We start from the raw sequence: 27,695 nt of genomic DNA, 5'->3' as shown, positions 1-27,695 counted from the left end.
CCCGAGCCTCCAGGAATAACTCTGCTATACAGAAACAGTTAACATCGTCAAACCCTATGTCTTCAGCTTCCGGGACCTTCCTGTGTAGACCATGCTTCAGTACATTCTTGTACTTTCTAGGCACCGCTTAAAAGTCCGATCTCGTCTTCTTGACATTGTTTTGTTCAAGGAGCCCCTGCCGTCCATACTATGTAAATCTTCGCGAATAGATAAACATTCACACCGACCTTCAAACGGTTACCTTTAGACGTAAACATGTCTTAATGAAATAGATATACGCATGCATATTTATAAGTATATATTGACGCGGACGCGCTAGCCAGGGCCACATAGAAATGCCCACAACATATATTCAATATATACACAGTAAAAAAAGTGTTGCACCCCCTATACTTTTTCATGGAGGGGTGTTTTGAAAGGGTGTAAAGATAACCGAATTAATATTATAACCAGGATTTCGTGTATACCAACAAACCAGTGAATTGTCTATACAATGAACTTAAATGGGGTATTCCATGACCTTATGGCATGTAATAATCTCATGCTGAACTTTTACGAAAAATGAACGAACAACGAAGACGCATTGAGTATGGTGACATCTCAATAATCTTTAGTGACCAAATTCATCCAATAGGGTAAGAATGTCATATGGAGATTTGACGAACACAGTAAGTCAATATCGAGAACTTCCACCAAGCACTTGGATCACAGCTTGAAGTCTTCGTCTCATACTCCTCACCAGACGTTGGAATCGCTCCATGGGCAGCTGCTGCCACTCCTCGTGTAATGCTGCTTCCAATTCACGCAAGTTCTGTGGAGGAGGGTCCCGACGATAAATCAGGCGTCCCAAAATGTCCCATACATGTTCCAGAGGATTCAGATCTGGACTCATTGCTGGCCATGGAATCTGCGTCAGAGCATTGTTGTGGATAACCTGGGTCACAGCTCGTGAACGATGTGGTCTGGCATTGTCATCCATGAATATCGGTCTGGTGGCCAGTGGATGATTGTCAAAATGGGGCACCACAACTGGATTCAGCACCTCTTGGATGTAGCGCTCCCCTGTCAAGTTGCCTCGTATGGTCACTAAATCAAGCTTACAATCAAATGAGAAGCATCCCCAGACCATAACAGATCCACCTCCATATGGTACAGTTGGCATGATGTTTCTTGCAGTATAAGCTGTTCCAGGACGCCTCCATACTCTCACTCTGCCATCCACAACATGCAGAAGGAACCTGCTTTCGTCCGACCAGTGGACTCTTCTCCAGGACCTCAAGTTCCAGTTCTGTCTCAGTCTACACCAGGCTAGACGTAGTCGTTTGTGGTTGTCTGTGAGTTTAGGTCGCTTGATAACCCTTCTGGACTTCAACCCTGCAGCTTTAAGACGATTTCTCACGGTCTGGGTACTGAACTGTTGACGAGGAAGCCAAAGACGTTTCAAGGTTGTGCTTGTAGCAAATGGATGACGCCTTACCACCCTCAACAACGCTCTGTCATCTCTAACTATGGTCTTACGTGGTCTGCCAGAGGGTCTGCGATTCCTTACATCATTAGTTTGTGCGTGTTTTCTGACCAAACGGCTTATTGTTGAGTAGTGATGTCCGGTTCTTCTGCCAATCTCCTTGAACGAAAGACCTGCTCCATGAAGGCCAATAATCTGCCACTTGACTGCTTCTGACAATCGTCTACCCGGCATTGTGGGCTACAATAAACTGGGCTGTCAGAGAACATCTTTTATAGGCGATGTTGAGCTTAAGAAGATACTGCAATCTGCAAATGTCATGCACCATGCAATTCACGTGCTGATTGCTACGTTTTGGTGATCATCTTCCCTCCGAAAACATTACACATTTAACATCAGATCCCGAAGGAATACCTACCATTAAAACCAGAGTCGGGCGTTTTAAATGTTGTGATGTATCAAACGTATTAATGTGGGGGTGCAACACTTTTTTTACTGTGTATAGATCGGCCTATTCCAACCAGAGGACATATGATTGATATGTATCGCCGTTTCTCTGTTGAAACGACCAAGGAAACGACTGTATAGAGGGTCCCTTCATTCAGTGAGTATGGTTTTACGCCGCTTTTAGCAACATTCCAGCAATATCACGGCGGGGAACACCAGAAATAGGCGTTCATCCATGACAGTACAGGCAGCCTTCGCACACGAACAATATGTGCCCTGGCATACTCATTCTCCCTCGCTATCTCACTATCTCCATATGTCATTCTCCCCCACTATCTCCTTATCTCATTCTCCCTCACTATCTCACTATGTCCTTATCTCAGTCTCCCTCACTTTCTCCTTATCTAATTTTCCCCCACTATCTCCTTATCTCGTTTTCCCTCGCTTTCTCAGTATCTCCTTATCTCGTTCTCCTTCGCTATCTCACTATCTCCTTGTCTACATTCTCCCTCGTGGTAAACGTCTAAGACCTGCATCACTTCGGGCTTTCCTCCCACATTAAGCTGACACGCCGTGAAACAACTGGAATACTGTTAAAAGCGGCGTTAAACCAAACTCACTCACACTTTATCTCATTTTCCCTCGCTATCTCACTATCTCCTTATCTCATTCTCCTTCGCTATCTCCTTATCTCATTGGGACCTCGCTATCTCACTATCTCCTTGTCTCATTCTCCCTCGCTATCTCACTATCTCCTTGTCTCATTCTCCCTCGCTATCTCACTATCTCCTTATCTCATTCTCCCTCACTATCTCACTATCTCCTTGTCTCATTCTCTCTCGCTATCTCACTATCTCCTTATCTCATTCTCCCTCGCTATCTCACTATCTCCTTATCTCATTCTCCCTCACTATCTCACTATCTCCTTGTCTCATTCTCCCTCGCTATCTCACTATCTCCTTATCTCATTCTCTCTCGCTATCTCACTATCTCCTTATCTCATTCTCCCTCGCTATCTCCTTATCTCCTTATCTCATTCTCCCTCGCTATCTCACTATCTCCTTATCTCATTCTCCCTCACTATCTCACTATCTCCTTATATCTCAGTATCTCAGTGAGCTAGCACTATAAATCGGCATCAGTCCGGACTAGTACAAGCAGCCACACACACACATACACGTGCATGCACGTCGCTATATAAGTGCAATAATCTTGGACGCGACGTTAAACCCAATTTCACCTCACCTCACCTCACCTCATTCTCCCTCGCTTTCTCACTATCTCCTTATCTCATTCTCCATCGCTATCTCACTATCTCCTTATCTCATTCTCCCTCGCTATCTCAGTGTCTCCTTAGCTCATTCTCCCTCGCTATCTCACTATCCTCTTATCTCATTCTCCCTCACTATCTCGCTATCTCCTTGTCTCATTCTCTCTCGCTATCTCACTATCTCCTTATCTCATTCTCCCTCGCTATCTCACTATCTCCTTATCTCATTCTCCCTCGCTTTCTCACTATCTCCTTATCTCATTCTCCCTCGCTATCTCACTATCTCCTTATCTCATTCTCCCTCGTTATCTCACTATCTCCTTATCTCATTCTCCCTCGTTATCTCACTATCTCCTTATCTCATTCTCCTTCACTATCTCACTATCTCCTTGTCTCATTCTCCCTCGCTATCTCACTATCTCCTTGTCTCATTCTCCCTCGCTATCTCACTATCTCCTTATCTCATTCTCCCTCGCTATCTCACTATCCTCTTATCTCATTCTCCCTCACTATCTCACTATCTCCTTGTCTCATTCTCTCTCACTATCTCACTATCTTGAAAAACTTGATCAAACTTGCTGGGACTGACCATTTTCCTGAGCCTTCAGGAAGAACCGTGATATATACAAACGTTAAGATTGTAAAAGTCTGTCCCTTCAGCGTCCAGGAACTATCAACTCACCAAAGTTGTCCTTGAGATGTTTAGCGACGAAGTCGTGTTTCTTGGTGGAGTTGAGGAAGATGAGGTTTGCGCCAGCGTCCTGACAGTACTTCTGCGCATCCCTCCACGTCTTCCTGCTGTGCATGACGAACCGGAAGCAATACTTCTTGTAGCGTATAAAACCAGTCGGACACAGGTGGGATAAACACTCCAGCTCTGAAACAACACAGCATGTCAGATCAGGACGTTTTCAATTTGTAGATCTAGAGGATCAGGATTCGAACAAAATAAATCAAGAAAAAATCACACCAAAATGGACATCACATCGAATGCTTTAATACTATTCTTAAAGATAACTTCTAAGAAGTGGCCGAATAGATGCCACGTACGCCATGCTTAGCGCCAGTACCGACTAATGGAGATCTGTATGTGACCTGCCTGCTGTGGGCGCCGTACCACGCCAGCGTGGGGGGTTGCTCTGGTTATCAACCGCTGGTTAGCCTGACCTAGATAATTTACAGGTCGCCGTGATATAGCCATAACAATGTTGATGCAAGGTTCTGATAAACAGCATAACAAGGTGAATGTTTTTGGTTCAGTACAATTTCGTTTATGAAAACGAATTGAAATTTGGTTATTTATTAAAGAAATTCGTCTGTGAAGGTATAATTTTATACATGTCGTCAACATGCTTTCGTACGCTTTCGGTTAAACTATTTTAAAACAAATATTTGAAAGCGCTGTGGCGATTACATACAATTAGAAAGAAAAAAATACATTTTATTTTGATAAATGTTTCATTTTCTTCATCTGCAAATGTGTATCATGATGCGGCTGCAGTTTTAGGCAAAATACCAAGTGATGGTATCGGTAAGGTTGTCTTGGTAACAACTACAACTTAAGGGTCTCGATATTATAAACATTTTACACATGTTTCCCTGTTTTTCGATACCTAGCACCAATAATCTATGAATACAGGGAATTATGAAATGTGTGCTTTCCCAGTGTTTTATCCAAAAAAGGGTCAGTAGCTCACCTGGCCTGTTTTCACCATATCACAAAATATGGCTCAAGTCAGCTCTATCCTTTGTCCGGATTTTTAAATATCACTTCTGACATGATAAATATCATGGGCCAATTGGTTTGTTTTGAGTTCAATCACATAACAGTTTTCTATTGTGAAACATGGTGTCACTAGTGTTCATCCAGGATAAGTGGAACCAACTCACAAAAACGCGTTTGAGACAAATAGGCGGTGCACAGAATTTGGGCAAACATATTTGATTTGCTACAGGTATTTAGGGTGTACGCATGTTGTCCACGTGCAGGGCATGACGATGAAATTTACTGCACTCCCATAGACACAGGTGTGGCTGATAAGACTGTTAGAGGTCGGCGTGACAAGTCGATACCAGATTTCTCTAAAAGTCGTTTAACTATTCTCAATTACTGTTATCTATGCAAATTTGCCGTCACCGTCACAGTCATTGGGTACCTCACACCAGCACGTACTATCATGTGCTAGTGAACTCGCCACTAGAATTCTATGTAAGCCGAGACAGGACATGCACATATCCATCGTACCACGGACCACCCGCTACCCCTTTCTTTACAATGGTAGGCGCCAGTAAGGACATAGTCATACGGGGTTACTAGTATCTGTCAGGTCACAAGATCCACAGAACAATGGTCATTTGAATCCCAGATTCGTCTTATGTTCGATTATGTTTCTAGGTTTGTCAGCACCATACCCGTGCTCATGGGTTTCAGCACGACCTGCATTACTTCGGGCTTTCCTCCAACATTTTACAGACTCGACGTGATACAACTGAACACAAATCAAAGCGGCGTTAAACCTAACTCACTCACTCACCCTTGATAAGCGATACGAACACTTTCCCAAACAGGACATATTATATAGGTGTGCTGGGGTCAGCCTATCAGACACTTCCATTGATCCCGACACACTGAAGTATCTGTCACAATTCGAAGCGTCTGTGTCCGGCTCACAGACACAGGTCTGTATAGAACACCTGGGACTTTACATTGTAAATCCTTTCGTCTGTATGTCAACATACACTGAGTATATCTGCTGGGTAGATGGCAACAACACACAAACAATGTAAAATCACACAATGATCTAAACATTCAATATTGTTGTCTGGAATTTCAAAGTGTTAACGCTTCTTGTGTCCTGTGTTCTTTGTCAGTCCACATTATAAATGCGTCCAGTGTGTTTCCATGTATTTGTGATAACGTCACATGCATTTTCTTAATCAGTTTTACATTCATGAATGAGTTCTTGCGGAACGGGGCTTGTGGAGTGTTGGTCTGACACTGTACTCCTGTTTCCACTGTTCTCTGACAGTTCAGGGGGAAGATTGTTTTACACATGCGCGTTTCACGGACCTGCGTCACAACGATGTACTGAATTCTGACAGTTGTTTTGCGAAACCGGCACGATTAACACGTGAATGTGACACTTTCTTTATTTAATACGCTCTAGGATCAGATTCAGTCTATAATGAAAGAATCTATTACATGAAACGCCAAGATTTGCCATAATAGCGTCAATAATGGCGTCTGGGTGAATCAAACCTCTGAGAGAAGGTGCAATAGTTATTACCTACGTACTTCGTATGTTTCTTTTATCCACTCCCTTATCTTGAACGATATAGATGATAAAAGTCACTGGAAGACATAAACAAGACCCGATAGTATCAAGCCACAGTAGGTATTTCATGAATGTTGGAAAAAACTGTGTATTTGCCATATTTCTGCCCGTTATATACCTAGCTGTGATATAGGAGCAATATATACGGTGTAGCTGGTTTACATGTCAGTGCTTGCAGATATATTATATAACATATGTCAAGTATGAAGGTATGATGAGGTAACAAAGGTAAAATGCATATTGGTATGTTATATACGAAAGTAAAATGCATATTGGTATGATATATACGAAGGTAAAATGCATATTGGTATGTTATATACGAAGGTAAAATGCATATTGGTATGTTACATGTGAATTAAGATGCATATTGGTATGTTCTATACGAAGGTAAAATGCATATTAGTATGATACATTCGAAGGTAAAATGCATATTGGTATGTTATATATGAAGGTAAAATGCACATTGGTATGATATATTCGAAGGTAAAATGCATATTGGTATGTTATATACAAAGGTAAAATGCATATTGGTATGATATATTCGAAGGTAAAATGCATATTGGTATGTTATATACGAAGGTAAAATGCATATTGGTATGTTACATGTGAATTAAGATGCATATTGGTATGTTCTATACGAAGGTAAAATGCATATTAGTATGATACATTCGAAGGTAAAATGCATATTGGTATGTTATATACGACGGTAAAATGCATATTGGTATGTTACATGTGAATTAAGATGCACATTGGTATGTTATATACGAGTGAGTGAGTGAGTGAGTTGGATTTAACGCCGCTTTTACCAGTATTCCAGTCATATCTCGGCGTGTCAGCTTAATGTGGGAGGAAAGCAAGAAGTGATGCAGGTCTCAAACGTTTACCACTTCGGTGAAACCCACGAGCACGAGTATGGTGCTGACAAACCTAGAAACATAATCGGGGCGAACCAGGATTCGAACCCACATTCATAGGTTTCTGGCGTTCCAAAGGGACGCAACTCTGCACAGCGAATCGCGGCGCCTTAGTCGAGTGGGCCACCCGTGCCCCCTGTTATATACGAGGTATGGTGCATATGGGTATGTTATATACGAAGATACAATGCATATTGGTATGTTACATGTGAATTAAGATGCATATTGGTATGTTATATTCGAAGGTGAAATGCATATTGGTATGTTATATTCGAAGGTAAAATGGATATTGGTATGCTATATTCGAAGGTAAAATGGATATTGGTATGCTCTATTCGAAGGTAAAATGCATATTGGTATGTTATATACGAAGGTATGGTGCATATTGGTATGATATATACGAAGGTATGGTGCATATTGGTATGTTATATAAAAAGGTAACATGCATATTGGTATGTTATGTACGAAGGTAAAATGCATATTGGTATGTTATATTCGAAGGTAACATGCATATTGGTATGTTATATGTGAATTAAGATGCATATTGGTATGTTATATTCGAAGGTGAAATGCATATTAGTATGTAACATACAAAGTCAAGATGCATATTGGTATGATATATACGAAGGTATGGTGCATATTGGTATGTTATATACGAAGGTAAAATGCATATTGGTATGTTATCTACGAAGGTGAAATGCATATTGGTATGATATATACGAAGGTCAAATGCGTATTAGTATGTTATATACGAAGGTAGAATGCATATTGGTATGTTATATACGAAGGTAAAATGCATATTGGTATGTTATATTCGAAGGTAAAATGCATATTTGTATGTTATATTCGAAGGTGAAATGCATATTGGTATGTTATATGTGAATTAAGATGCATATTGGTATGATATTTACGAAGATAAATATATATTGCTATGTTATATACGAAGGTAAATTGCATATCAGTGTTTTATATACGAATGTAAAATGCATATTGGTATGTTCTATGTGAAGGTAAAATGCATATTGGTATGTTATATACGAAGTTAAAATGAAGAGCGTAGAGACATAAGGGCCAATGTCATGTGGAGTCTGTTTTGAGAAAAGTGATGAAAACCATAACTATATGCATGTTAATGAACTTTCTTTTTACTGATACATTCCTAGACATTAACGCATTCTGACAGTAGGGATATATATGTTGCTGTAAAAAAACATTCAAGAAAGGGAAAGGGCAAATGTCTGTATTCTGGCCCTATTTTACCCTCAGGCATTTGCATGGAATTTAACATGTGAGATTGATAAACTACTACTGAAAGTACAAACACATACTATTGAAGTACTTTTAAATGATTTAAACCAATACCAACTCAACAACACACAGAAATAAGAGCTGAAAGGGCCAAAATCTAGCAAAGTGACTTTGGCCCTTTTGGAACTTGACTTTGGCCCTTTTATAGACTTTTAAGTAGCTATATTTCAAAAAACGCATCAGTGAAAACATACAATATTCTTTCTACAGGTAGATGTTATTAATGCAATAATATGCAAAAAGGGACAAATTTCATTTTGGCCCCTTTTAGCTATTGGTATGATATATACGAAGGTATTGTGCATATTGGTATGATATATACGAAGGTATGGTGCATATTGGTATGATATATATGAAGGTATGGTGCATATTGGTATGTTATATACGAAGGTAAAATGCATATTGGTATGTTATATACGAAGGTAAAATGCATATTGGTATGTTATATACGAAGGTAAAATGCATATTGGTGTGTTACATACGAAGATATGGTCATATTGGTATGGTATACGCTCTAGGATCAGATTCAGTCTATAATGAAAGAATCTATTACATGAAACGTCAACAATTTCCATAATTGCGCCAATAATGGCGTCTGGGTGACTCAAACCTCTGAGAAAAGGCGCAATAGGTATGACGTACGTACTTCGTATGTTTTCTTTTATTCACTCCCTTATCTTCAAACGATATAGATGATAAAAGTCACTAAGTTGCACGCAGTAATGACATATGTCAGAGACAGTTTGCTCTCTGTGTGTGGTGTCTGTGTGTGTCTGTGTGTGTGTGTGTGTGCGTGCGTGCGTGTGTGTGTGTGCGTGTGTGTGCGTGCGTGTGTGTGTCTGTGTCTGTGTGTGGGTGTGGGTGTGTGCGTGCGTACGTGCGTGTGTGTGTGTGTTTGTCCCCTTTGCCTGCTTTGACTGTCTGATATACACATATAGTTATCAGCTGTGCCGCCATATGCATGAGACATAATCCTGTCTGCTGTAATTAAGGGAGGGCAAATACAACGGAGTCACAAAAAACATTTGCATCGTATTTGCTTTGTCACCGAAGTGGGGTAGCCTAGTGGTTAAAGCTTGTCACGTCGTAGGTCAAGGTTCGATCCTCCACCTGGGTTCACTGTGTAGACAATGATGTCCCCTGCAGTGATATAACTGGCTTACTGCCAAGAATGGCAGAAACCCACACTCACTCACTCGTCCCCAGTAGTGTATTTCCCTGAAATCTTATAGGTTCAATACTCGAACATATGTGACACGCTTGTTCGCTAATTACAACTGTAACACCTTATGTCAATGGCCACGAAGCATTCCAGGATTACATTATGTCTGTGCAGTATCCTTGAGTTATGTGAGCGGGGCATTTAGGTGCATTCCAGCACCCATCTAAATCACCGGTCACAGCAGTGAAAGTAGACGTTCGCATGTCAGGTACATAACAACACCTACATCAAGCATGCTTCAGAAGCTCAACAAAAACAACTCTTTGCTGAACCACACTGGCATATTTTCGGAAATGATTCAGAAGATCAAAAGGAAATAGCTGTGCTGTTTATCATATCTAAACATAATATGTGAACCAGATTTTGACTCTGGGTGTGACGGTGACAATATTCAATCATTCAGGGTGTGATATACAACGTTTCTACCGTTATCTGCTGCTGTAATATGAATCACACCATTGGTTTCACTGTCCCTGTATATTGGTATATGTACAATATGCAGCTATGCGATCCCCTATTGAGGCAGACTGTCTGCAGCCCTGTGTACAGTCGTCAATGACATTCCACTCTTTCTCTCTGTAGTGAGCCTATACCTCCCTGGTGGGCCAGACGCGACGGGGGTGGGGCAGTACATACAAATCGATAATTCTGATCATTCATAAAGTCGGAGCTGGGCGTGTTTGTTTCGGCTCGTCTCTGCGTTCCACAAGCGCGATATTTTATGGCTACAGCTGTGTGTATACCTGGAAGAGTGCAAGATATAAAGCAACGGATGGGGATCAAGAACTGAACTTTCTTTTCATATGTTCAATGTCAAATCCTTTCACATTCACGTTTCATTACACTTGTTTATAACTTGGGACAATATGCCTTATTTACTGATGCGGAAAGCTGCCATATGTGTGCCTTTTCCACTCAGCCTATAACATATCGCCTGTTTACCTACTGCGGCATGCTTGTTCCACACTTACAAAATATGTTTGTTTGTTGTTTAACGCCGCACTCAGCAATATTCCAGCTATATGACGGCGGTCTGTAACTAATCGAGTCTGGACCAGACAATCCAGTGGTTGATGTCATGAGCATCGGTCCATGCAATTGGGATCGATGACATGCATCAACCAAGTCAGCGAGCCTGATAAAACTGTAACAACATGATGGACGGAGAACACACGAAAAGGAAGCCAAAAAGACAGAAGCCCATGGACAGAATTAAGCGTACATAGTTGGGGTGATTCTTGCTTAAAGAGTTCATAGTAGGCGGATGTATTGGCAAAGTAGGTCAAATTGGAAAAAAAATAACCAGACCAGTTTTATTACAAAAGCTACGTTTTACTTTTTGTTTCTTGAGATATTTGCTACGAAATACTGTATAACCTTGAAAGTTGACATCATGAGCATCGATCTACGCAATTGGGATAAGATGACATGCATCAACCAGGTCAGCAAGCCTGACAACACGATCCCGTTAGTTGCCTCTTACGACAAGCATAGTTGTCTCTTACGGCAAGAATGGGTTGGTGAAGACGTATTCTCTGCCCGGATCTTCACGGGTCTACAAAATATGCATTGCATGTAATATGGACGGTGGCGTTGCAATATTGTATATAGACGGTCATGCAAGGTAAGGTACAAGGTTATATATCAAGATGGGGGCAGCATTGTATATAGTATTCACGGTAAAGTGCATAATTAAGTATCCTGACTCTGGCAATATAACATGTGGTATACACGGTAGAGTACAGGATTAAATATACTTAACGGCAACGTTAAGTATAGATGGGCCATGCAAGGTAAAATAGCAAGTATATATATCCTGATGGTAGCAACATTGTATATAATATATACGGTATAGTGCATAATTATCCTGACGATGGCAATATTACATGCGGTATGCACTGTGGGGCACAGGGCTGTATATCCTGGTGGTGGCAACATTGTGTAAAGTACAAGATCCTAAAGGTGTAAGATTTCATGTGACATGTACGGTATACATTCTGACGTGGCAACATTGCAAAATGTATGCACGGTAAAGAACGCGATCACATATTCTTAGTGAACGACCATGGAAACCAAGCATGGGCTTCATAAATACATCTCCGTATTGGATATCGAACGCGGCATCGGCGTCGTAGCGAGTCAACGCTTTAATCACGAGGCTATCCGAGCACCGCCCCAAGCATTAGAAGCTTCATTGTTGCATATCACTTCGTGTCCACATGAAGGTCTTTCTGTTGGGTAAGAACAGTACTACGTTTGTCCTATGTTTTGGCCAGGCTCGGTGACTTCCAGTGACTGATTTGCTTGGCGTAATTATGAACATGCCTCCGTGATAGAGCTGGAGTATTGATGGTGCCCCGTGAAACAACAAACAAATAAATCTGTCCCGCGTTCTTATCTCAGGGTTCTGGCCTTTTCACCCGCCCATATTCTGATCACACTCAGTATTGCTACTTCATCTGAAACAGGACTGCAATCGGTTATAAATTTCAAAGCTTAGCCATAAGTTGAGCGCCCTTACTGCCATTTCCATAATGACCTTATAAATATACTATCCTTTATAGACTATGCCTTACACATTAACTAAACGTCCTGCACAATTCCCTAACTGTATGTCACTCGTTGAAGGACGTGATAATGATCACGGGTCGTCAACAATGGCCAATGCTGTTTTGACCGTGGCCATGGGTTCTTGCCTGACCCCGATACTGGCTCTATACAATGGCCGTCTTGTTGTTTGACCTCGTGGCGTCTCGACAGGTATAGAGCTGACCTGTGTCCGAGACTCCTGTAAGGTGTCAGGCATGAATATGGACATGAATATGGACACATCTCTCCAGACCATACCTCCGCTCTGTCGCCAGCATAACGCGTGTGCCTCGGATTCAATGGCGGACAAAGCCTACTGATTGTCCGCCAGCCTTCGGGAGCACTGAGGTGCGACTAGCCTTCATAGAATCACACTCAACCGCTGACAATGCAATCCTTAAGAAATGTCAGCTGGCGACTGGTTGAGGTTCGAACACTGAACACTCTATGTAAAGACGGGCGCATTGCCAACTCGTCTAATCCACAAATATAAAATCTTACCCACCCCACTACCAACGTACACTTGTCGGGTTGTAGCAAGGGGAGGTAACTCTCAGGGGTAACAAAGATTTACTTGAAAAGAACAATAGCAACGTTGTTTTCGCGTGCCGAGCGGACTGGCGATGTGCCAGTGTAAACTATCTACATGTACCTACATACTGTCAGCTCCTTATCAGTAGCGCGCTTTTTCCCGGGAATATTGTATGGCCATAAAGCCCCTTCCTCTGCAGTATGCTGGGTGGGCGGGTCTAAGAAGTGGGGGGTCTCTCAATGTGTTTGTCCTTTGCACTAAGTTCAGGGTCGGATGGGGGTGGGTAAGGTTAAAGTTCATCCTTAGCTGTCCTATTTTGTGATAGTCTTAGACGAGCCGATAGACGAGACGTTCGACAGTGCTCCGACGACAGTAGTGCGTTATGTAAACAGCTTTCAATTGAATAAATAACTTCAACATGTACGTCCACAATCTACCTGTGCATGTTACTGTCTTATGTCTGACAGACGTAGGTACAGAGAAGGGTAGGACTCAGAGTATCGACAGCCATACTAACGTTGTTCCGATCTCAGATAAATACGCGCGGTCTGAATCAGTTCAATAGCTTGCCCCTCGCTTCAGTTTACGTCTCATCGACTCTACATTCACATAGTAGTAACCATCTTGTGTCAAACTATTCTAAAATTGGTGTTATCTCCCAATTTCCCGATGCGACACTGTTCGAAAAAAGCCTATATATAGTGAGTGAGAGCAATATTTAATCAAGGAAGACATTAAGTGTGCTTCACAAGATGCTCCCAAGTTTGAAATCGAACCCGGGTTTTCAGTGTGACGTTTCGGTTTATCCACTGGGCTACCCAACAGTCGCCTATCACGACATTTTTTGCTTGCTGCTATACACGAAACCGAAAAGATTCCTTTTTTGTTAAGACCGAAATCATGTGGGCAATGAGATGGAGCGTGCTCCATCAGTTTGTAGGCATTGACGTTCCTCATGCTTCATCAGCTGGTGCGCAGGGAGATCGTGCTCCGTGAGTTGGCGATCAGTGCCTCTGATACAGAAATGGCACTGGTTATAAGTGCGCAATAACCATCCATTACTGAAGTGGAATATAAACCAAAGTACCGGGAGCTGCACATGGTGTGACCTTTTCTCACACAGCGATTGTTTTGCGCATTTAATTTGAGACACATGGAGGAAATAAGTGACCGGTGTCGTGACGTCACGGATGTCCTGTCAGCAGACGATCCGTCACTGTCAACATCCTTTGCAGGTCGACGGCCATCCACGCACCAGTCTAGTCATACGCACCGGAAACATACCGCTACTCAAACCCCTGTCCATCGCGGGGAAGGTCAAAACAAACAGATATAAACATGGACAAAGGTTGAAGGAAATTCATGAGGTATATTTTGAAACATATTTTTTGTGATTCCTTAATAGGTCATGACTTGAACGAGAACACGATATGTGGTGCGCATGCATCTTCACGCCTACCACATGGCATCGGCACGATTATTTACAGACCGTCGTCATATAGCTGGAATATTGCTGAGTGCGGTATTTAAACACCAAACAAACAAACAAATGCAGTCAAAGCCCTCGCAGTGTTTTGAAATATGTATTTATGGTAAACTCTTTTTTGCATCGTAGAGTAAAGATATTGCCTCACGGCTAAAAATACTACGTAGGTATATTGTAAGCTCACACTTGGATTTGTCACAGCAACCGTTCCACATCCGATTACACTGAACGCTTACATGACTGACCGACCACTGCTACAAATAGTTGCCAGTGACCTTCGTAATCCGAACACGCGGCTCAACATTCCACAGAGGCCTTTCAACGTATCAGTAACGTGCGTGGAGGTTGTGTTTTTTTTAATTTGATAAAACAGTGGTGGGAAGTCTTTATAACTGCACTATATATCCCTGTGAAGGTGTTAACGACATCATCATGATATATCCTTCTCAGGGTGAAACGTGGTATTTTTTTGCACTATAGGAGAATCCTGAATAAATGTATTTATCTCCCTGTGTCAAAGGGAGTGTCGTTATTCACATTATATACGTGACTCGCCAGGGTTTATAGTTTATAACGATCGATAAAACCCGGCAGGACAGTATAATATAGTGAAGATATTTAGACAACTAAGGTGTGGCGTTATACCTTGTAGTGAATCGATGTCCTGTTGGGTACCCGCTACACAACATTTAGGAAAAAAAGGACCGAGGTAGAGCGTGATACACTATAGTGGTCCGATTTCCTGTCGGGTACCAAGTGCACACCATTATAGTGGGGTTGTGGTAGGGGCTTACCCTTGATTCCTTGCCGGTTACCCTCTCTAGGGAGTACTGTGGTACGAGGTTATACTCAATAGCGAACTGATTTTTATTTTGGTCATGCAGAATCTCGGTCACAGCACCCACGTCTATAGTCAGCAATATCTCGGTTATACCACGTCGGTCTATAGTCAGCAATATGTTGGTTATACCACGGCGGTCTGTAGCCAGCAGTATTCGGTTAAACCACGGCGGTCTCTAGTCAGCAGTATTCGGTTATACCACGGCGTTCTGTAGTCAGCAGTATTCGGTTAAACCACGGCGGTCTATAGTCAGCAGTATTCGGTTAAACCACGGCGGTCTATAGTCAGCATTATGTTGGTTATACCACGGCGGTCTATAGTCAGCAGTATTCGGTTATACCACGGCGGTCTGTAGTCAGCAATATGTTGGTTATACCACGGCGGTCTGTAGTCAGCAGTATTAGGTTATACTACGGCGGTCTATAGTCAGCAGTATTCGGTTATAACACGGCGGCCTGTAGTCAGCATTATGTTGGTTATACTACGGCGGTCTATAGTCAGGAGTATTCGGTTATACCACGGCGTCTATAGTCAGCAGTATTCGGTTATATCACGGCGGCCTGTAGTCAGCATTATGTTAGTTATACTACGGCGGTCTTTAGTCAGGAGTATTCGGTTATACCACGGCGTCTATAGTCAGCATTATGTTGGTTATACTACGGCGGTCTGTAGTCAGCAGTATTCGGTTATACCACGGCGGTCTATAGTCAGCAGTATTCGGTTATACCACGGCGGTCTGTAGTCAGCAATATGTTGGTTATACCACGGCGGTCTATAGTCAGCAGTATTCGGTTATACCACGGCGGTCTGTAGTCAGCAATATGTTGGTTATACCACGGCGGTCTGTAGTCAGCAGTATTAGGTTATACTACGGCGGTCTATAGTCAGCAGTATTCGGTTATAACACGGCGGCCTGTAGTCAGCATTATGTTGGTTATACTACGGCGGTCTATAGTCAGGAGTATTCGGTTATACCACGGCGTCTATAGTCAGCAGTATTCGGTTATATCACGGCGGCCTGTAGTCAGCATTATGTTAGTTATACTACGGCGGTCTTTAGTCAGGAGTATTCGGTTATACCACGGCGTCTATAGTCAGCATTATGTTGGTTATACTACGGCGGTCTGTAGTCAGCAGTATTCGGTTATACCACGGCGGTCTATAGTCAGCAGTATTCGGTTATACCACGGCGGTCTGTAGTCAGCAATATGTTGGTTATACTACGGCGGTCTGTAGTCAGCAGTATTCGGTTATACCACGGCGTCTATAGTCAGCAGTATTCGGTTAAACCACGGCGGTCTATAGTCAGCAGTATTCGGTTATACCACGGCGGTCTATAGTCAGCATTATGTTGGTTATACCACGGCGGTCTATAGTCAGCAGTATTCGGTTATACCACGGCGGTCTGTAGTCAGCAATATGTTGGTTATACCACGGCGGTCTGTAGTCAGCAGTATTCGGTTATACTACGGCGGTCTATAGTCAGCAGTATTCGGTTATACCACGGCGGCCTGTAGTCAGCATTATGTTGGTTATACTACGGCGGTCTATAGTCAGGAGTATTCGGTTATACCACGGCGTCTATAGTCAGCAGTATTCGGTTATACCACGGCGGCCTGTAGTAAGCATTATGTTGGTTATACTACGGCGGTCTTTAGTCAGGAGTATTCGGTTATACCACGGCGTCTATAGTCAGCATTATGTTGGTTATACTACGGCGGTCTGTAGTCAGCAGTATTCGGTTATACCACGGCGGTCTATAGTCAGCAGTATTCGGTTATACCACGGCGGTCTGTAGTCAGCAATATGTTGGTTATACTACGGCGGTCTGTAGTCAGCAGTACTCGGTTATACCACGGCGGTCTGTAGTCAGCAGTATTCGGTTAAACCACGGCGGTCTATAGTCAGCAGTATTCGGTTATACCACGGCGGCCTGTAGTCAGCATTATGTTGGTTATACTACGGCGGTCTATAGTCAGGAGTATTCGATTATATCACGGCGTCTATAGTCAGCATTATGTTGCTTATATTACGGCGGTCTATAGTCAGCAGTATTCGGTTAAACTACGGCGGTCTATAGTCAGCAGTATTCGGTTATACCACGTCGGGCTATAGTCAGCATTATGTTGGTTATACCACGGCGGTCTATAGTCAGCAGTATTCGGTTAAACCACGGCGGGCTATAGTCAGCATTATGTTGGTTATACCACGGCGGTCTGTAGTCAGCAGTATTCGGTTATACCACGGCGGTCTATAGTCAGCATTATGTTGGTTATACCACGGCGGTCTGTAGTCAGCAGTATTGGGGTTATACCACGGCGGTCTGTAGTCAGCAGTATTCGGTTATACCACGGCGGCCTGTAGTCAGCATTATGTTGGTTATACTACGGCGGTCTATAGTCAGCAGTATTCGGTTATACCACGGCGTCTATAGTCAGCATTATGTTGGTTATACCACGGCGGTCTGTAGTCAGGAGTATTCGGTTATACCACGGCGTCTATAGTCAGCAGTATTCGGTTATACCACGTCGGGCTATAGTCAGCATTATGTTGGTTATACCACGGCGGTCTGTAGTCAGCAGTATTCGGTTATACCACGGCGGGCTATAGTCAGCATTATGTTGGTTATACCACGGCGGTCTGTAGTCAGCAGTATTCGGTTATACCACGGCGGGCTATAGTCAGCATTATGTTGGTTATACCACGGCGGTCTGTAGTCAGCAGTATTCGGTTATACCACGGCGGTCTGTAGTCAGCAGTATTCGGTTATACCACGTCGGCCTGTAGTCAGCAGTATTCGGTTATACCACGGCGGCCTGTAGTCAGCATTATGTTGGTTATACTACGGCGGTCTATAGTCGGCAGTATTCGGTTATACCACGGCGGCCTGTAGTCGGCATTATGTTGGTTATACCACGGCGGTCTGCAGTCAACAGTATTCGGTTATACCACGGCGTCTATAGTCAGCAGTATTCGGTTATACCACGGCGGTCTATAGTCAGCATTATGTTGGTTATACTACGGCGGTCTGTAGTCAGCAGTATTCGGTTATACCACGGCGTCTATAGTCAGCAGTATTCGGTTATACCACGGCGGTCTATAGTCAGCATTATGTTGGTTATACCATGGCGGTATATAGTCAGCAGTATTCGGTTATACCACGTCGGCCTATAGTCAGCAATATGTTGGTTATACCACGGCGGTCTATAGTCAGCAGTATTCGGTTATACCACGGGGGGCTATAGTGTGATGTTTATTATTTAGTCCATGTAAATTGAAAGCTGCGCCAGTGAGATGGAAGATTCAGAACCTGAATTTGAACCTGTAGAAAACCTAGACTTGTTTCATTTAGGGCTAAGGGATGGGGGTGGGAATATGGTTCAGAGAATGTGAAACAGACTACAGGAAAATGTATGGTACACTATACTGAATATTAATACAAAAACACTGCGTATAACCACGGACCTAAATGTTAGCCTAATTAAGGTTCGTAGTATAGCGAATCCTCAAGAATGTGGACCAAAGTGCACGCTGCATGTGCAGATCATGATGACGTTAAACTTACTTAAACAGTCACCTTTGAACCTATTGATAATCCAGGTTATAATACTGGACTCGCTACGTCAATGAATGTCAGCGGGGGGTCGACCACGTGACCACGGCAAACCTTATGTCATCACATCGTATCGAGTAGCTTTTCATTGCAAATATAAATATATATTCACCGTAACATCTACATACCGTTAACCTTCCCCTGAAACAATTACATCAAATCATTTCACCTATCCCAAATGTAACAAAAACAACAACAAACAAGTAGTTTATACTGAGACCGGGATGTAAAGATGAACTAGAATACATATAAACCGACCACCCTCTGCGTCCCCGTGTCGGTGCGCACTCAAGCCATGTACGAGTAATGTAAATAATGTTTCGAACTTTCTGTCGGAACTTCAGTTTAGACTTTAGTGTTCATATGAGCAAGATTGGCGTGCAGTCGTGGCACCAAGCTCTAAATCGCTATCATATATTCAATTCATATATTTTCTCAAAACTTATATCAAGGATTAGTCCATTTCCAAATTTAGGGTTGCACTTACTCAATTGAGATGCTGCTTACACCAGTTTAGAATGGAGACTGGCAGATATAGGATATAAAAAGACCCTAAAGAAGACAGATTGTGTTTAATCTGCAAACGCCAATATATCGAGGATGAATGTCATTTTGTTCTAATATGCAATGTATATAAAAATCTGAGATATAAGTACATACCTCAGAAATTCGATGTAAATCCATCCCAACATAAGTTTAACATGTTAATGTCTTGAATGTACCTCCTCTGCAACACTGAGTCACCCATGTCTTCAAAGCTCTGCGCCTTAGATTTTCGCTTATATGAACAACTTGTCTTGTTACATGTATATATCTCCAACATTTTGATATCATCTATGACCTACACTTTAAATGAAGACTAACTTACAAAGTAATAGTTGATACCTATTAAGGAGATGAGATTGTATCAGCATTATATAACCATTTGAAACAGTTGATTTTAATTATTGTGATAATACAGAACAAATTGAAACACTTGATTCAGTAACAAATTTAAAAAAATAGGCCAACTTATTGCGAAAATAACATTTGACTTTATTTGACACTATATATAATGGAAAATACTCATAAAAAGAGTAAGGATGTAAACGGGCTATACAGAAGCGACAAAACATTACCATAATGATAAGAAATATCTACTGAAAGCAAATTCCATTGTACGATTCCGACTGTCATGAGCAGGTGTTTATGAATCACTATAAGATGGTGATGATACCAGGTGTTTATGAATCACTATAAGATGGTGATGATACCAGGTGTTTATGAATCACTATAAGATGGTGATGATACCAGGTGTTTATGAATCACTATAAGATGGTGATGATACCAGGTGTTTATGAAATCACTATAAGATGGTGATGATACCAGGTGTTTATGAATCACTATAAGATGGTGATGATACCAGGTGTTTATGAATCACTATAAGATGGTGATGAAACCAGGTGTTTATGAATCACTATAAGATGGTGATGATACCAGGTGTTTATGAATCACTATAAGATGGTGATGATACCAGGTGTTTATGAATCACTATAAGATGGTGATGATACCAGGTGTTTATGAATCACTATAAGATGGTGATGATACCAGGTGTTTATGAATCACTATAAGATGGTGATGATACCAGGTGTTTATGAATCACTATAAGATGGTGATGATACCAGGTGTTTATGAATCAATATAAGATGGTGATGATACCAGGTGTTTATGAATCACTATAAGATGGTGATGATACCAGGTGTTTATGAATCACTATAAGATGGTGATGATACCAGGTGTTTATGAATCACTATAAGATAGTGATGATACCAGGTGTTTATGAATCACTATAAGATGGTGATGATACCAGGTGTTTATGAATCACTATAAGATGGTGATGATACCAGGTGTTTATGAATCACTATAAGATGGTGATGATACCAGGTGTTTATGAATCACTATAAGATGGTGATGATACCAGGTGTTTATGAATCACTATAAGATAGTGATGATACCAGGTGTTTATGAATCACTATAAGATAGTGATGATACCAGGTGTTCGCGAAGAGGTGAGCATATCCTGCCCTACCGATAGCACCCGTAAGACGCAGGCAATTTATTAAATATAGAAGGCACTGGCCCAAAATACAGAAGTAGATAGTAGAACGTACTTAATAAGGATGTAATTAGTAATGTTCTTGGTATGAGGTAGATAAACACATACACGGACTTATGCACACATAAAGCACAGACACCTTCATTTGTAGTATTCTTGAAAATAAATTATATTAAGTGGTATTAAACTTATTTCGTATTTTATGCACATTAACTAGGTATGAACAGAGGTCATGTATTATTTGTGTATGTTGAGTGTTCATTATAGTTATGAATGTGTTGATTGCACTGTCATTTCTGATATATTTACTAAAATACATTTGTTTCTTCTGCATCTTCTACGTACATTTTGTCATTAAGCCTACAATGAGAACATTCTCTTGAATGGTCAGTGTGTCTTCCTGTCTCTGTCATAAGTCTAAAATTCCACATCTAAATCTTGTGAAACACATTCTCAAATGTAAAGGGTAGCAATGCAGATATTGGTCCACGTGTAAAGGTGACCTATACAGAATGTAGTTGGAACGTTGATGAGAAGTATTGAACGTAGAATACCAGTTTTGTTTAAGATTATCAAAACTGTTTTATATAAAACAGTCTGTTGAAAGTGTTAATATTTCCAATATCCTTGCTCATCCATACCATATGCAACCCAAATCGAAATAGAATATGTTTGAAATGTGTAGCCCATGTGACTATGCCAGCAGACTCTCGGCGTGATCATTTCATCAAAAATCTGAAAAGATTACACGATACCTGTACAGTAAAGTACGGTTATAACGAACTCAAAGGGACTACTAATTTTAGCTCGTTATAACCGTAGTTCGTTATAAGCATATATACAGCATAACTACAGCAAACAGTCGGGACCAAAAAGTAAGTTCGTTATATCCGTCAGTTCGTTATAAGCGTGTTCGTTATAACCGTAGTTTACTGTATATATATAGCCTTGGGGGCTACTTTATTAACGTGTGATGCAAGGCAGGTTGTGCTCTGGTCCAACCTAGACTAGTTGTAAATACGAATCCTAATACATGTATTTATACAATGACACCACCTCAAGCTTTTGGCCATATAGATACCAATTCTCATGGTGTCGCAATTGGCCACGGTTACGAAACACTATAACCTTTGTCTTTTTACCAAAAAAATTCACACCAGTTAATTCACAAAAAACTTTTCAAACCATCAATCCTTTTTCGTAACTGTAATGTGGTATAAACCTACCACAGAAGCGTTATCAGCAAACATGAGAGCCAATAGATTATTTACATCAGGGGATGTATTTCTGCTTGTCTACAACACACTAACAGGTTGATTGATAAAGAATGTAAACAGATGGGGATGCAGCCTTGGCGAATACCAATATTACACTGGAAGTAATTAGACAATACATTTGAAGTTCGTGCACAGGCTGATAACACATTGCTGAAGGAATATTGAAGATTTTCCCATTTGTGCACATATGTTTAAGGCTTGACAGTAATACAACATGTTTAATAGTATCAAAAGCGTTTTTTAAATCAATAGACAAACAGCAGAATACACCTTTCTTTTTACAGACATATTTCTGAATTATTGCACGGAGTAATATATGTCCAGTGGAATCATTGGATCTGAATCCTGCACTCGTCACAAACACATGCAAAGGCAAATCAGTTGTTCACCTAAAAACACGGCAACATAGGTTACAAGTCAACATAGGGAATTTCATGAGACATACTTTTTGTCACTGATGCGTCAAATTTGGAAAGGTCCAAATGTCTACCATAAAACGTTCAGAAATTTAGAAATCTTTACTGAGTCCTTGAATGTTGCAGTTCTAATTAAACAGCTTTTGAGTCACTCTTTGAATTTTTTCTTTGAAAGAGCATGCTTGATTATACCTTAAAAATTGTGATTGAATTATAGCACTAAGAGAAAGTTGACCATAGGAAAGTTGAAGTCATTCCTCTTGTCATACAGTCTTGTGGAGAGTTTTGACAGTTTGAATCTTTAGGCATAGGTCTAAATATGAAACAGATGAGGCGGTCTCACTGGCCCCTTTATTTCTAGTTCAGGGGGGTAAATCAGGGGAACTGGCTATTTGATGGCTACTGAACGATAGCAGATCATCGATATACCTGAAGCTTAAGTTAAACTTCCTGATTCGATACATAAGCATAAAGAAACACATCATCAAGAAGTGGAGCACAGGTGATGCCCATGAGGATGTCGACTTCCAGCCTAAATGTCTCACCCCGACATGTCAACATTTCACATATTGTTTGTGTTTCTGTTGTGTGAAGTAATCTTCAGATGACATTTGTTTAGATAGAGATGTATCTATATCTATGGTCACCACGTTTAGTTAACTTTCAGTAAAAAAACACCCGAGATGTGACAAGAACCTAAGGAATCAAGGGTATCCGTGAGGTCTTATCTATGTCATGTGTGTTTGGGAAGTATCACACCATTATGATTTAACATAAAAGCCACCGCCTCCGTGGCCTAATGGTACAGCGTCCGCCTGGAGGGGGGAGGTCCGGGGTTCGATCCCAGCCGCGTCATTCAAAATGACGTAAAAAGGTGGTACTTGTTGTTACCCTGTCTGGCGCTCGGCATTAAGGGGCTAAGACAAGGATTGATCGGCTCGGAGTCAATATACTGTGTCTGAGTGGGGTATTCATGTTAAACTGCTGCATGGTATCTCAGTGTGCTAGCACTATAAATCGGCATCTGTCCGGACTAGTACAAGCAGCCCCACACACACCCCACACACACGCACACACACGTCGCTATATAAGTGCAATAATCTTGGACGCAACGTTAAACCCAATTTCACCTCATCTAACATAAAAGCCAACCTTCCAACCGTCCATGAGCCACGAACTCCGTCTTTGCGATACAAATATATTCTATTTTGTATTACAGAATCATTTTTCCATGGGAACCACGTAAAATCTTGCCGTGGTCTGTAATCTTGAAGACATGTTTACCAAGTCATCTATTATTCTCTAAGAAAACAATAGCTCATACATCTATGTGATGATAGTGGTAATAGGTAATGTACACAAACATGAGAAAGATGTCACATGTACTACTTTTGGTTGAGGTCTCCTAGAAGCATCGACATCGGGTTATCTCCCCTGTCAGATTGTTTACGTTTGATCAGGGAGGGATTGTGATAGCATCTAAATGTCTTCTCGCAGTGTGTGTGAGAGGGTCACCACGGCAGGGTCTACTACAGCGACAGACGGGACATTTCAACACCACGTGTGGCGGTACAGGTCACAGTTGTATATTTTGGGTTGTCTTCAGTCGTATACATGTCATATAATGTATACATATAAGTTGTGAAAAATGTATAACATTCATTTCAACCTTACTGACGCTAATGAAAACATTTTTTCTCAACTGAGTAGAAACGTTTTTTGTAATCCTACTTTAAAACACTTAACACAACATGACAAGGCAGACACCGAGATCCATATCGAAGCCCTATGTTCGGAACACGTGCCGTTACTCTAGACTGATTAGGCCTCTCAAACAAAGGCTACTACAATCTCAGACATATCTGCCCCCTATCAACAGCTCGCTCTTTCATCATCCGGCTTGGAGTGTCCACACTTTGTCGGTGAACGGCCCTGCAAGGAGTCCGTCCTTCTGGCTTGTTTGCCGTGTTGTAAGAAACTATTTATCAGATGATATCGTGTTGGAGGAGTATTCAGCGACTGGCCTTTGTGTAAAGCAAATTTATTCGGTGACGATGTAAACAGCGGGGTATCTGACGTAAACAATGATGAGATAACGACTGAGTTGACTGATGCGTTGTTTATCTCTTCTCCACCCCATGTCAACGCAAGACAGATTTCTGACGTGCACGACCTTCACCTTGATCTGCTACTGACACACTCAGTTCACTCAGGAAGCTAACAAAATATAGTACTACACAACTTGAATAATCCGTCCGCGAGAATAATCTGAACAAATTTGACCGAACTACTTCAAGAAAGTGCGTGTAGTTCCGTCAAGTTGGGTTTTCCAGATCAGAGTGAGTGAGTGAGTGAGTTTGGTTTTACGCCGCTTTTAGCAATATTCCAGCAATATCACGGCGGGGGACAGCAGAAATGGGCTTCACGCATTGTACCCATGTCGGGATTCGAACCCGGGTCTTCGGCGTGACGAGCGAACGCTTTAACCACTAGGCTACCCGGCCGCCCCTTCCAGATCAGAATATGCCCTAGTATCTCATGCTAGTCTAAAATAGGGGTCGAGACTCAGGGTTTTGGCTGACGAAGCGTCATCGTACTCGCCGATCGGGCCCCGTACCACAAAGCTATCTTAGCGCTACGACTACCGTACGCCTTTGAAGTATGCTAACACCAGCACATCCGCGCCCTGACGGTGTCGGCCCGATATGTAGACAAACCGATTTTAGGTAATACCGAACCGTAGACAAACACAGCAGCACATGGAGGACCGGAGAGCAGACAGACTAGAATCACCCAAGATTAACGGTGGTTACCGCCGCTCTACTCAGCACAGCCTTTCAGCTGATAATCCTTTGCGTGTGTGTATTTTGAAGCCTATCATTTCTCGACTCCATTAGTTGTGTAGGTCTAATGTTTATCAACTTTTTGATACGCATTCTAGAAGTTGGTTAGTAAATAAGAAAACATACAACTTTATGGATAACAACATCTAGTTTATTGTATAATTATGCAGACCGTCTAATTTGTTGGCCTCTGATTGCGTATAGCGACGTTTCGACGTTGATTCTTCCACCGTTATCCAGCTGGAGTAAGAATATACGTCGAAACGTGAGTATTTATAACAATAAACCAGAAGATGTTATCCATAAAGCTGTACCGTATTCGACATAATAAGCACCCAGGGCGCTCTCAAAATAAGAAATGGGGGGCTCTTATTACAATATTATTTTGGTGAAAAACAACAGAGTTGAAAGATCTTACATTTCTTTGTTTATGCGGACAGCCTGAAATGTTTATATACGACAGATATATTTTCCAGAATTTAATTTCCCATTATTAAGGGTGCATATAACATACGTATTATACAAGAATAAATATGTCTTGTGTACATTGATCAATCGAAAGGGGTGCTAATTGGGATTGTTCACTAGCCAATATATTAGCAAATATCGCCATGGGCGCTTATTAGAGCGGGGCGCTTATTACGTCGAATACGGTACTTGTTCTTAATGTTTATCAGCACAATAACTTTCCTTGGATTTTTTTTAAAAAGAAAGTAGTATTACTGGAGACAGGGTTCAATATTTTTATTGAATTTCTTTCAATGCGGCTCTTCGATACAGGTGATCTACCTTTATCAAGCCTTATCACTTGCGTGCAGAAGTTCTAACACCTGTACGTCAAAGAATAAAGAAGTTGAAGTCCATAGTCAACTCGGTCTTAATTTGCATCAGCACAGTCAGCCTGTAAGGTATCAGCTCCTGTTCTGTACGTATAATTTGCCGTATGTCGTCAGCCAGGGCGCCATTCTTGGTGGCAACATAAGACATTTCCACAGGAGGCCCCTGGCGCTCGCCTACAGACACAATGACACACAGACTGAATAACACAAAGGCATATTGTCTGACACGCGTAAATGGTTCTGGTCTTCTATATCAGATATATTTCCATTTGTATTGTGTGATATATTCGGTTCAATGAGCTCGAATATTAGCACTTATAAAGCTATTAATATTCAGTGATTGATTTAACACTTGCTGATCACAATGGGCTAGGTGATCCCGACCAAGGTGCATGTCTACATGCGTATTGTGAGGAGATACCAAAGACAACCTGTTTACACAAGACAGGAAAGACAAGCACAGTAGCGCCTTGTATTCACGAGCACGTGGGAACACTACATGGAAACTGTATGACCAACGAGGGGAACCTGAAGTAGCGCCTGAACTGCATGAGCTTCGTGGGGAGGAGACATGAAGTTTTTGTTTGTTTGTTTGTTGTTTAACGCCGCACTCAGCAATATTCCAGCTATATATCATCACGGCGGTCTGTAAATAATCCAGTGATTGACATCATGAGCATCGATCCACGAAATTGGGATACGATGACATGCATCAACCAAGTCAGCGAGCTTGACCACCCGATCCCGTTAGTCGCCTCTTACGACAAGCATAGTCCTCATTTCCAGTGATTGACATCATGAGCATCGATCCACGAAATTGGGATACGATGACATGCATCAACCAAGTCAGCGAGCTTGACCACCCGATCCCGTTAGTCGCCTCTTACGACAAGCATAGTCCTCATTTACGGCAAGAATGGGTTGCTGGGGACCTATTCTACCCCGGATCTTCACGGGTCCATTGGGATACGATGACATGCATCAACCAAGTCAGCAAGCCTGACCACCCGATCCCGTGTGAATCGATGTTCATGATGTCGGTACCCAGAAATGGCAATGTATAGTGCCTAAAGAGTGTCGATATCTAGTGTGTTTCGCATCCATTCTACTGAAAGCAATTACACTCATGAGCGAAAGAAATTCTATGGTACAATACTGATGGGAGACTTGGAGATTTTGTCCCAAACGAAACTATGTTAGCGA

At 41.7% G+C, this 27,695-nt stretch overlaps 1 protein-coding gene across 1 annotated transcript in view; it reads right to left on the bottom strand.

Moving 5' to 3' along the window:
- LOC124147102 overlaps positions 1-27,695 on the bottom strand; it is a 69,745-nt gene that overhangs the window by 15,946 nt on the left and 26,104 nt on the right. Inside the window, exon 2 of the mRNA XM_046517724.2 lies at positions 3,865-4,059. Within this exon, the coding sequence (XP_046373680.1) occupies positions 3,865-4,059 (195 nt within the window). The remainder of the gene's footprint in view (positions 1-3,864; positions 4,060-27,695) is intronic.

Source organism: Haliotis rufescens, unplaced genomic scaffold (genome assembly GCF_023055435.1).
Source record: "Haliotis rufescens isolate VD_foot unplaced genomic scaffold, xgHalRufe1.0.p SCAF_1, whole genome shotgun sequence".
In the NCBI taxonomy this organism is placed as follows: Eukaryota; Metazoa; Mollusca; class Gastropoda; order Lepetellida; family Haliotidae; genus Haliotis; species Haliotis rufescens.
This window is presented reverse-complemented; position numbering and strand designations above follow the sequence as displayed.